Source organism: Carcharodon carcharias, chromosome 5 (genome assembly GCF_017639515.1).
Source record: "Carcharodon carcharias isolate sCarCar2 chromosome 5, sCarCar2.pri, whole genome shotgun sequence".
Lineage (NCBI taxonomy): Eukaryota > Metazoa > Chordata > Chondrichthyes > Lamniformes > Lamnidae > Carcharodon > Carcharodon carcharias.
Genome location: NC_054471.1, coordinates 104,681,133 through 104,694,177, shown reverse-complemented (window position 1 = coordinate 104,694,177; position 13,045 = coordinate 104,681,133). Strand labels below are relative to the sequence as shown.

General features: G+C 42.1%; 1 protein-coding gene across 4 annotated transcripts in view; it reads right to left on the bottom strand.

Annotated features, from left to right (window-relative positions):
* Positions 1–13,045, bottom strand: part of LOC121277627 (muscular LMNA-interacting protein) — a 192,028-nt gene that overhangs the window by 62,764 nt on the left and 116,219 nt on the right. For 3 of the 4 annotated variants that reach the window (XM_041187190.1, XM_041187193.1, XM_041187192.1), the window contains one exon: positions 7,830–7,898. The exons of the other annotated variant lie outside the window; for it this stretch is intronic. In XM_041187190.1, the coding sequence (XP_041043124.1) occupies positions 7,830–7,898 (69 nt within the window). The remainder of the gene's footprint in view (positions 1–7,829; positions 7,899–13,045) is intronic. 4 annotated transcript variants of the gene reach the window in all.

Genomic DNA, 13,045 nt, shown 5'->3' with positions numbered 1-13,045 from the left:
GAACTTCAAGGTTTCTGCATGGCGGGCGAAGGGAGAACCACTGCTAAACTGGTGTTAACATCGCTACCAATTCTCAGTGTGCCTCCCACCTAGCTAAGTCTTCTGATTTTTTCTTTGAAGAAGTGTTCCGATTTCTCCCCGTGTGTATTCTGTCGATGGCACCAAAACATTGTTAGATTGGTGTCACCACCATTGCTGATATGATTCGTGATTTGGTTTCCAGGTTAAATAGTGTTTGGAACTCTCTTTTGGGTATCTTGTGGCCTAAACTATATTAAGAATATATGTTCCCCTTATTCATGCTTGACTCAGGTAGGTTTCTTCCAAAATAACTTTATTTCCACTAAGTACATATTAAATTTCTAAGTAAGTACGTCTCTCATGTGGACTACTCCATCTTTCTACAGAGTCTATAGCACATATGTTACACATGATACACATCACTATCTTATCACCATAACTATTAACCCATAGTGCTACAGACAGGTTGGTGAAAATGGGCAGATGGAATTCAATGCAGAGAAGTGTGAAGTGGTACACTTTGGGGGAATATGGAAAACAGTACGCTATGAATGGCACAATTTTGCAAAGTGCAGATGAACAGAGACACCTTGGTGCCTATATACGTAAATCCTTAAAAGTAGCAGGACAAGGTTTTCAGGTGGTTAATTTAAAAAAGTATATGGGTAACTTGGGTTTATAAATAGAGGAATGGAATATCAAAACAAAGAGATCATGCTAGGGCTTTATAAATCACTGGGTACGCCTCAGATGCAATATTGTGGGCAATTCTGGGCACCACACTTCAAGAAAGGTGTAAAGGCTTTAGAAATGGTACAGAGGATGTAATCAGGGATGAGGGACTTCAGTTATGAGGTGAGGTGGAAAGGTTAGGGCTGTGCTGCTTGGAACAGAGAACCTCATGAGGTGGGCCAATCAAGATGATGAGAAGTTTTGAAAGAGAAAAATTATTCCCTCTGCTTGGTTATGGACTCAAAATCAATGCCAAAAATCTAGAGTGGACTTGGGAATTTTCTTCACTCAGTTGTCGGGATCTGAATGCTCTACCTGAAAAGGTGGTGGAAATGGATTCTACCAATAATTTTAAAAGAGCTCTTGGATGGGTATTTGAAAATGAGGAGCTTACAAGGCAATGGGTAAAAACACAAACACAGGTGTGAGGCTAAGTATGACTGCTATTTCAAAGGGGCGGCACAATTAGTCTTTCAAAGAGCCCAGCTAGGAATGATGGGCCAAATGGTCTCCTCCTGTGCTCTAGGTTTCCATGATACAATAATCTTATGATTGCATGGAGCACACATGCTGCTGTAGCATTAATAGCAAAAAGCATCACATATTAAACCATCTGCAAACTCCACAATTGCTGGTGTATTAAAATGGTAACATGGATGGCAGCAGGCTCAAGTCTGCAATCTCATCTCTAATTTTATATTGCTTGCAGACCAAATAGCCAATACTCACGCGGTCGTTTGAATCTGCTCAGTAAGATTACAGGTCTATATTTCATCATATTTATCATCATAACTGATTTAAACTAGAGTGTATGTCAATGTCACCAACTTGCCTCTGTTCAGGTCTCTATTGTCTGTTTTTTAACAAGGGTACAAGAAAACCATTCTTCTTACTGACGTGATTGGAAAAGGAACACTTACTAGATGGTAATGCAAACAACACTTCAAAACTCAAGGGCAGGACATTTTTTTGATTAAAACTTCAATCAGTATCTGGTATGCTGCAGCTACCCCTGCTGGTCAGACCAAGTAATTACCTTGTGACAGTAGAGTGGAGTTCCACACATCCCAACAACATTGTACATTTAACATGGTCAAATATCTTAGGCACTGCACAGGAGTGTTGTCAGAAAAATATCAGCTTTTAATGGCTCTAGACTTCTGCTCATCCAATACTGGATATTGGAAAAGCAGCGTGACAAATCAGAGGTAGCTGAGGGGGTCAAGCGAGGTGGTGATGAGGTAGAGTTGTGTGTTATCAGTGCACTTCTGGAACTTTTGGGTCAAAATCTTGGAACTCCCTCCCTAACAGTACTGTGGGTGTACCTACAGCACAGACTGCAGCAGTTCAAGGAGGCAGCTCACCACCACCTTCTCAAGGGCAACAAGGAATGGGCAACAAAAGCTGGCCTAGCCAGTGACGCCATGTGCCATGAAGGAATGAAAAATAAATTGAACATTGTGTTTTCAGATGATATTGTCAAAGGGCGGGATGGATTCTTTAGGAACTCTAGATGTAAACAGTGTGAGAATCTATTTCATGAAATTCTCTGGCTACGACTGGATAGATAGGAATGGATGCAGATGAGAGCAGTCCCACCCAGCTGCCTAACAGAGGAGAAACATTGGAGGCGGAAGGTGTGGCCAACCATGTCAAAGACTGCAGAATGGTTGAGAAGGAGGATATCTTACCACATTCACAGTCAAAAGGGTTGTCATTTGTAACTAAGATGAAGATTGTTTCAGTGTTGTGGTGGGGCAGAAACCTGATTGGACGTTCAAATAAGAAATTGCATGAAAAATGGTCACTAATTTAGAGTTGGCAATGACATGCTCCAGGACTTTGGAGGAGGAGGAAAGATTAGTGATGAGCTGATTGTTGGCAATGACAGGGTCAAGGGTGGGTTTTTTGAGGGGGGTTGGTGATTTGAATATGAGGGGGAAGAGTACCTGAGAAACTAATACTGGGGCCAGGAAGAGAAGTTGCCTGGTCAGCAGTTTCGTCGGAAGAGGGTCAAGGGAGCAGGAAGTTCTTCTTGAGGCCAACGTAAGCTATGAGAGTCAAGCTATCCTTCCCAAGGTTTAGTGCTCAGTACTGAAAGTGGTACTCAAAATGGAGTCTAACCGAAGATCAGGACAGCTGTGGCATAGTTCACATTCCTGTTGAGCTAAAGGCCAACATTCCATTTTTTAAAAGTTATTTTATGTGCCTGATCCCGGAGCCTTTCTGCTATTCTCACTATTTAGAAAACACTTCAGTTTAGCTTTCTTAGGTTCAAAGCAGTTAACCACACTTTCCCACACTGCCACAATTTTGCCCATTCATTTTATTAACTTTCTGCCAATACTATTCATTGTGCCACCTAACTTGGTACTATCTATTCCTTTGTCTAACTCCTTTGTAAACATAGGGACAAATTAAAGCCGCAGTTCAAAACCCTGGAGGACATGCCTAGTTACATCCTGCCAATTTAATTATATATCCATTTTTCATATTCTCTGTTTCTCACCTCCTAACCAATACCCTATTCACGTCAGTACATTTTCTCCAATTTCATGTGCTTTTATTTTTGTTAACAGCCTCATATGTGGAATCTTATTGAATGCTTTCTGGAAGGCCAAATAAATAACATCCATAGACATTCCCTTATCCACCATATTAGTTACCTCCCCAAAACATTCAACTAGGTTAATTTGGCATGACTCATCCTTTACAAATCCCTACTGGTTTGCTCTGACCAGTGCATACTGTCCAAGTGCTCGGTCACTCTGTCCCTAATAACAGACTCGAGTAACATCCCCACAAAAGACGTTAGGCTCATCGACCTATCATTTCCCAGTTTGTCTCTCTGACCCTTCTTGAGTAATGAGGAGACATTGACAATTTTCCAATCCTAAGGAACAATTACTGAATTCGGAATATCTACAAATTCCTCACCTGTATTTTATAAACACCTTAGGATGGAAAGATTTAGGCCTTGAGATTTGTCCAACTTGCGTCTACTTATTTTTTCATTACCTTTTTTTATTCATATTAAATCTAGTTAGCTTCTACCCCCTATTTATTTCTGGTTTTCCACGTATCTCTGGTACTTTATTCTCAATCTTCACCATGAAGTCGATAAAAAGTAAGAATTTAGCAAGTCTGCCATTTCCTGATTTTCAATGAAACTGTAACCTACATCTGTCTTTAATGGGCCCACATTACTCTATTTTCTCTTGCTCTTTCCCTGTCTCTTAGTAAACTTCTAAAATCCTTTGGTTTGTCCTTGATATTCTTCACAAGTTTTTTTCTTGTATTCCATTTGAACTACTTTTGTTGCAACTACTGTTCTTTGCAGCTTTATGAATGCACTTGGAAAAGAACATTCAAAAGACATTGCACGTGGATTTAACAACTGGATGAGCTTGTTGGGCTGAATGTCCCAGGATCTTTAGAAAGATATACCATCTACACATTATCAAAAATAATGTATGCATTACATATGTTATTTGTATACATTTCAGAGTTGCAGGGTCAGAATGCCAACTCAACGCCAATTTAAAGTTTCATATACCATTACTACACAGTGTGCATCATCTAGTCTTGACATTCCAGCAGATTTTCTGTACTGAATTCTGATAGTGTTAACACAGATACAAGGACTCAGTTATGCTAATATTTTTTAAATGCCTTCAATCTTTATCAAAAAGATATTAAACTATAAAAAGGCAAATAAAGACTTATACTTAAAAATTGTGTTGTAAAGCACAAGTTTATAAAAAGGCACTGAGATAAAAGGTTCTTTTCTAAAATTGTAAATAATAAGAAACTTGTTGGCCTGTCTTGGTAATGGATAAACCCCTCCCACTCATTTTGTTGGCAAGCCTTGATCCTAAATACTCAGCAGAGGGTGGCTGGAAGACCTTTCCTCTGGCTGTGAGTATAGGGAGATAAGAAGCAAAATAGAGAGATATGCAGTTGTAGGGCCAACCCACATTTTTCAGAGGCCTCCACAGAGGTCCTATTTAAGGAAGAGAGGAAAGAGGGAGCCTTAGTTCCTCAAAACCTACAAAGGATTCTCCAATACCACAGTGAAACATACCTGAACAGAATTGACAATGGGTCCTGGGTTCGATGTAGAGAGTTTCAATTATCTCAGGATTAAGATGAGCACTGCTTTTTTCATCCCAATATCATCTAACAATGCGCCGGTCACCCAATTACCACAAATCAACAATTTCCTCTCCTTCACCATACAATCATAAGGGTAAGGTGCAACATCTCTCTCTAACTTCAAACACACTGATCACTTCTTTTCCTATTTTTACAACACATACTAGCATCATTCTGTTTTCAAGTCCTAGCATTTGCACCACCAACTTCTCCCAGCTCTGCTTCCTCACTTCACATTCCACACACTTGGATTTACATTTATCATCTCTCCTTCCTCATTCTACCTTGCTTCTTGCCCACCTCAGATCTCAGTGACTTTACGCAAAAACACCACATATCTCCATTTTACCTCATCAACAGACATTTTTCGGTTCTCACTCTCTGCAGGACAAGACAGGATCAACATTGCAAAGGTGAACACACATCGGAAGCACTTCATTGGCTGTAAAGAGCTTTGAGACGTTGGGTGGCTGTCAAAAGTGTTATATCAATGCAAGTCCTTTTTTCTGTCAAGAACAAAATAATGGGGAATGGGGGGGGGGGAGGTGTGGTAGTCTGGGGGAGTGGGCAGGGTGGGGAAGGGAATAGAAGGATTCCCCAGCATCATTGCCCTCACTCAAGCAAAGCAGGATGCCCTCAAGATCAGAGACCCAGGCAAAGCCAGCACCTCAGGGAAGGAGAGGCTGATGACTGACCAGACCAGTGCATCTGCATGTTCCCTACACTCAGCTCAGCAAAGATTCCGCAAGCTTCACAATCTTAAACTACATTCTCAAGAATATCTCCTGGCCAAGACAAGAAATCTGCTGACCTCACACAAGAGGATATACGAGGTCCTGGATACACCATAGTTTTCGAACTATGGTTGAAAGTATGGAGGAGTCCACTACCAACATGTGATTTTTTCAACATCAGCACTCTGTAATCTACCCCCTGCTGGAGTGTAGCCACCTCCAGGTATGCTGCAGCTGGGCCCTCACAAGCAATGTTTGCACTCTTTGCAGGGTTAGTGGAAGGTCAAAAGGCTGCCATGCAGATTCTGGGCTATGGCTTATAGACAGAGGTGGCCAAGTTGAACAGAATGCTGGATGAAATAGACAGCAGCTTTTGAGGCATCAGTCACCTTCTGCAGTCTGCTCTCCTGCAGACCAATGGAATGGATCAGCTTCAGGTCCACAAGAGTGACGCTGCAGTTATGGGAGCAGAACATAATGCTCCCTCTTGGGATATCAGCATGGCTGCTTCTTTGCCAATCTGTCTATGACCTCAGCCAATGCCTACCATGCAGCCAGCATGTCAACTGAGTCAGTCTGCCCTGGCAGCAGCTGAGGTGCAGCACTCTGCAATCAAGTTCATTGCTGAGCTGTTTCTCCTTCCTTTGCTGTTTCCTCTCCTCCCAGGTCTGCACCAGCTGGTGAGGACTACTACAGCCACTGTGCCTGCCCCAAACACATGACTTGCTGTAATGCAACATTATCCAGGATGCAGCACCCCACAAGGATGTGGGAGACTGTATCGCGATCATATTGTAGGAAGCTCTCTAACCACTTGATACACCTGACCCTCTGTTTGAGCATCCCTATGCTGTGTTGATTAATGACCTCATTGATTCCCTGGTTTCTACTATACTCTTGTTGCTCAGACCTCATAGGATTGTGCAGGAATGAGATACAGATCCTCTCAGACCCCATGTAAAGTGGGGTGGATGGGGGAGGGCAATTTTTTTTTAATAATGGGAATCAACCAATTAAGTACTTTTGAAGTGTAGTCACTGTTGTGCTGTTTGGAAACATGGCAGCTAATTTGTGCACAGTAAGCTCCCACAAACAGCAATGAGGTAATGATTAGATCATCTGTTTTTGGGTGTCAGTCGAGGGATAAATACTAAACACAATATGAATAAGTCCCATTCTCTTTTTCCAATATTGCCATTGATGCTGAGTTGAGGGGGAAGACATCTCTTTTGAAAATCAACACCTCTGACAGTGCAGCACTTCCCCAGTACTGCACTTAAGTGCCAGGCTAAATTTTTTGTATTCAATTTTTTTGGAGTGGAGCTTGAACCCACAACCTTCTGACTTAAAGGTGAGAAGGCTACACTGAGCTAAGGCTAACACCAAAAATGTCAAAAAATCTAAAATTTTCACAATTTCCACAACTCCTCAAGAAAATAAATTTCCTGCCATCAGCACTCATTTCAGTAATTTTTAAACTCACCACTGCTGCAAACTGCACTTGAGATTTGCTTTCCTGCAATAAAGGTGACTGAATGGTGGATAAACCTGAAACTTAACAGATGACAAGCTTGTGCCTTTGCGCTTTCAGTTTAAACATTTGTCTTCATTATGACTAAATTTGAACTGTCACCTTTTGGAGAGCTCAGGTTTTGGACAGCTTTTGCTCTTTTTTTTTAAATTAACGTCCATGATCACCAGGACCAGAGGTTCAGGTCAGCAGGATCTTAATTAAGGTAATAGCTCAGGTTTGCAGATTAGCATTCTTCAAGATGAAAATGCATGCTTACTTTGACAAGACAGGTATTCTGGTTAATTAACGGAGTATGTGCATTCACATTCCCTTCATTTTCAATGGAAGAAGAAAATGCTGTCATAAGACATTACAATGACAAAAGAAGTACACATTATAAAAACCACATCGTACTACAGAACAAGATATCCACCTCACAACAAGCATTCATCATGCAGCAACATATGCAATATTATTAAACATATCGGCTTGAGATCCTTTACTGTATGACAGAAAGGATTCACCTCACTCAGTCTTCCTCCAACCACCATCAACAACCCCAGTGCTCACTAGTGGTCTAATTAATATTGAATTGCAAAAGTCTATGGCTTGTTGACTTGTACAAAGAGGAAAGCAGGACCATTGAAGCAAAGTTTCCTATGGCTGACACTGACCTTCTGCTCCAAAAGCAGTGTGTTTGTTGGTATTGCTGCAAAAGCCTTATAACTTGACTTGATCTTGTACTGCAGAAGAAGTGAGGGAAATAATCAAAAAAGGAACAAGCAGTGAAAGTGAGCGATGCAGTAAAAATAGCAAAAAGAATTATTACTGAACAGAGATGACTGAAGATTATGGTTATAATTTGAAAAGAATTGCAATTAAAATGAGTTGTAGATGTGGTAACAACCATCTTTTGTAATCCTGCAATAAATTCATCTCTAATAATGCCCACTAACTTTGCTTTCCATTTGCAAAATAATATTTCAATGTTTAAAAAGGGCCAATTTAGGAGCAATTTTCGGTATCTAGTCCCAAGGCTCGAAAGAGTTATGCTAAAAGAGACTGAAATGCTCATTTCACGAGTTCCGTTGAGCAATTTCTGAACCTCAGTAATCAGTATTTAACATTATAAGTAATGAAAAATACACGTCAAGTCTCAGAGATAGCAATTCTGGCAAACTCAGGAAAGCTAAGGAAATGCAGGATTTTTCTCATTAGTAGTAGAAGAGGAAGATTAACCAACTAAATAGATTCAAAAAACACCAACTATTTCATGCAGGTTAATTAATACGAGCAAAGGGTGAGACGGCCATTCCAAGAGAACAGTATTCATCACTATCTATAACATGCAAAAGAAAGAGATGCAAAATACCTTTTGTTCTGGTTTCTTAGTCTCATTCTCAGAAGAACAGAATAAAGATTGTGGTGGAGATTGTGTGCCAGGCCTTGAGAAATGTGATGGTAGTGAAGGGGACTGGACTGGACCAGGTGATGTTATATCGAGTATTGGGTTAGAGAAATGTGCTGCAGATTGAGCTGGAGTAGAGACACTAGCGTTGGGTCTAGGGAAAGGAGAAAGGTGGACAGGTAACCGTCCTGGGGTAGGAGGTCTTGGTGAGGAAGAATAAATTGGAGTAGGGGAACGCGAGCTCGGTCTTAACGAAGAGGAATGAGGGGTGGTCTGATTTTGGCTAGCAGAAACAGAGCTTGATCTTAGTGAAGAGAAGAGAGAACTAATATTCAAAGGAGTAGGTGTAATGGAACCAGATTGTGGGGAACAGTTAACTGGAGTAGGAGATGAAGAAATGGAGGTTGTGGAAGATGGAAGAGACTGTTCTGATAAGGGAGAAATACTATAGAGCCTTGTAGAATGAGAAAGGGGAGGACTTGTTGGAGTAAGAGACAGACTGCCAAGTTTTACAGGGCAGTAATTTAAATTCGAATAATGAGGGGTGGGGGAAATTTTATTAGCTCTTTCAGAGGGTAAATTATCTAAAATGCGGTCTGATAAAGGAGACGCTAGTTCTTGCGTTGGGGAGAATGAACTGATTGGTGAGAAACGATGTGAAGTGAACTGTCCTGTTCCAGGAGAAAGCAGTCCATGCCTTGGGGAGGGACAATGGGGCAATATAATGGGCTTTGAGCCATGACGTAATGAAGTCAGTGCAGCTGTGGAATTGCCTGGATTCAAGTGATCAACATTATGTTTTATGGGCGACAGGCCTGATGAAGCTTGAGCTGTCTCTGTGGAAACATTTCCATGTCTTTGAGATAAAGATGTAAGAGAGGAATGAAGAGAATGTTTTCCTGGCTCTAGGGACAAAGGAGAGATTATGGATCTTGATGAGACTGAAGAAACGTCTCCAGGTGTTCCAGAAGAATCCAGCAGAGACTTCCCTGGAGTGGGGGAAAGTGTCCTGGCTTTTTGGCAGGAGGATGATGCTTGTGGGGTTGTCGGACTTGGAGATTTGCTAGAAGATTGTGAACCGATGGTGCTCAGGGATGTGGTCGAGGACAGTAGTTTTGATTGGTCTGAGGATTTGGATGATACAAGAGGCCGTTTTCCAGACCTTAGAATCGAAGTCAATAATGACAACTGAGTTGGAGGAGAAGATACTACAGCAGATTTTGCTGCATTAGTGTGTGTCAAGGTCAGACTGGAATCATTAAGAATTCTAGGAGAATAACAAGTGGGAGAACGTATATTCTGTTTTGATGAATGAAGTGACGACTGCACACGAGTTGAAGAGCACGTGGTGGATCTTGAAGAAGGTAAAGATGAGGAGGACCAGGCTGGAGAAGACTGCAAATCACTACAGCTCAGGAAGTGTAATGGGGGTGGGGGATAGGAAGGTGAAGCAATTTTAGACTTTTTGAGGGAAGAGTTGGATAAGGAAAGGGATTTATTATTAAGGGCTGAGGGCAAGGAGCTGGAAGATAAGAAGGATGTCTCGGAAGAAGTCAAGAAAGTGGACCTGGGTAAACTAGAAGATTTCTTTTCTGAATTTGTTTTGGCAGGAAAACAGAGTGAAGATTTATTTAACAAGGATGAAGTGCAAACATGTCGCAGGTCAGCAGGGATGGAATCTCCATTCCCAGTTGTGGAAGTTAGTGGTTGAATAGTGAGGTTATCAGGAGTACGAGAAGTGCTTGACTGTAAGAAGTAAAAAAGGAGAAAATGAGTAAAAGCAATATGGTAACAAAAACTTAACAGCATAAACTGTGGATTATCAGATCATTTGTAGCTGAGTTTCTCTTTTTAAATTTGATTTTTTGCCAATACTCCTTTTTATTGTTGTTCGATTTTTTTAAAAATCGATTCCTAAGATGTGGGCATCTATGGCAAGGCTGGCAGTTATAGCACATTCTTAGTTTTCCTAAGAAAGTGGTAATGGGCCTTTTGAACCATTTAGTAGTGGTGTGATATAACTAGGTGGCTTCCTTGGGCACATTAGAGGCTGTTAAGCATCAACCACATTGCTGCCAGACTGGACATACATATAGGGCAGAGCAGCCTTCCTTCCTTCCTTGAAGGACACTAATGAACCAATTGGATTTTCACAAGAATCTGACAGCTTCATGGTCAGGATTCTGCATACCAGCCTTTTACTTCCAGATTCTATTTTTTAAGCTGAATTCAAAGTCTCATACTGCTTTGATGGGATTTAAATATGCATTCTCTGGATTACAGCTTCAAGCCACTGGTTTACTAGTCCAGCGGCAAAAATACTGCACAGGCGTACCCAGTTAAAACAAGATTTCAAAGTTCCTGAATGCTGTGGTAAGAGGAAAGCCTTGTAGATTATGTTCATCAACATGTTATCTTCAGTCAATCAGGGTAATATTAAAAACAAAAAACAGCGGATGCTGGAAATCCAAAACAAAAACAGAATTACCTGGAAAACTCAGCAGGTCTGGCAGCATGGGCGGAGAAGAAAAGAGTTGACGTTTCAAGTCCTCATGACCCTTCGACAGAACTAGGCAAATCCCAGGAAGGGGTGAAATATAAGCTGCTCTAAGGTGGTGGGGGGGTGGGGTTGGGTGGGGGGAGAGAAGTGGAAGGGGGTGGTGTGGTTGTAGGCAAAAGCAGTGATAGAAGCAGATCATCAAAAAATGTCACAGACAGCAAAACAAAAGAACACATAGGTGTCAAAGTTGGTGATATTATCTAAACGAATGTGCTAATTAAGAATAGATGGTAGGGCACTCAAGATATAGCTCTAGTGGGGGTGGGGGGAGCATAAAAGATTTAAAAATATTTTAAAATAATGGAAATAGGTGGGAAAAAGAAAAATCTATATAATTTATTGGAAAAAAACAAAAGGAAAGGGGAAGAAACAGAAAGGGGGTGATGATGGAGGGGGGAGGTCAAGACCGAAAGTTGTTGAATTCAATATTCAGTCAGCAAGGCTGTAAAGTGCCTAGTCGGAAGATGAGGTGTTGTTCCTCCAGTTTGCGTTGGGATTCACTGGAACAATGCAGCAAGCCAAGGACAGACATGTGAGCAAGAGAGCAGGGTGGAGTGTTGAAATGGCAAGCGACAGGGAGGTTTGGGTCATTCTTGCGGACAGACTGCAGGTGTTCTGCAAAGCGGTCGCCCAGTTTACGTTTGGTCTCTCCAATGTAGAGGAGACCGCATTGGGAGCAACAAATGCAGTAGACTAAGTTGGGGGAAATGCGAGTGAAATGTTGCTTCACTTGAAAGGAGTGTTTGGGCCCTTGGACGGTGAGGAGAGTGGAAGTGAAGGGGCAGGTGTTACATCTTTTGCATGGGCATGGGGTGGTGCCATAGGTGGGGGTTGGGGAGTAGGGGGTGATGGAGGAGTGGACCAGGGTGTCCCGGAGGGAACGATCCCTACGGAATGCCGACAGTGGGGGTGAAGGGAAGATGTGTTTGGTGGTGGCATCATGCTGGAGTTGGCGGAAATGGCGGAGGATGATATGCGGAGGCTGGTGGGGTGATAAGTGAGGACAAGGGGGACCCTATCATGTTTCTGGGAGGGAGGAGAAGGCGTGAGGGTGGATGCGCGGGAGATGGGCCGGACACTGTTGAGGGCCCCGTCAACGACCGTGGGTGGAAAACCTCGGTTAAGGAAGAAGGAGGACATGTCAGAGGAATTGTTTTTGAAGGTAGCATCATCGGAACAGATGCAACGGAGGCGAAGGAACCTTCACTTCCACTCTCCTCACCGTCCAAGGGCCCAAACACTCCTTTCAAGTGAAGCAACATTTCACTTGCATTTCCCCCAACTTAGTCTACTGCATTCGTTGCTCCCAACGCGGTCTCCTCTACATTGGAGAGACCAAACATAAACTGGGCGACCGCTTTGCAGAACACCTGCAGTCTGTCCGCAAGAATGACCCAAACCTCCCTGACGCTTGCCATTTCAACACTCCACCCTGCTCTCTTGCCCACATGTCTGTCCTTGGCTTGCTGCATTGTTCCAGTGAAGCCCAACGCAAACTGGAGGAATGACACCTCATCTTCCAACTAGGCACTTTACAGCCTTCCAGACTGAATATTGAATTCAACAACTTTAGGTCTTGACCTCCCCCCTCCATCCCCACCCCCTTTCTGTTTCTTCCCCCTTCCTTTTGTTTTTTTCCAATAAATTATATAGATTTTTCTTTTTCCCACCTATTTCCATTATTTTTAAATATTTTTAAATCTTTTATGCTCCCCCCACCCCCACTAGAGCTATACCTTGAGTGCCCTACCATCTATTCTTAATTAGCACATTTATTTAGATAATATCACCAACTTTAACTTTAACACCTATGTGTTCTTTTGTATTATTGTTGTTGACATCTTTTGATGATCTGCTTCTATCATTGCTTGTTTGTCCCTACAACCACACCCCTCCCCCTCCACTTCTCTCTCTCTCTCCCC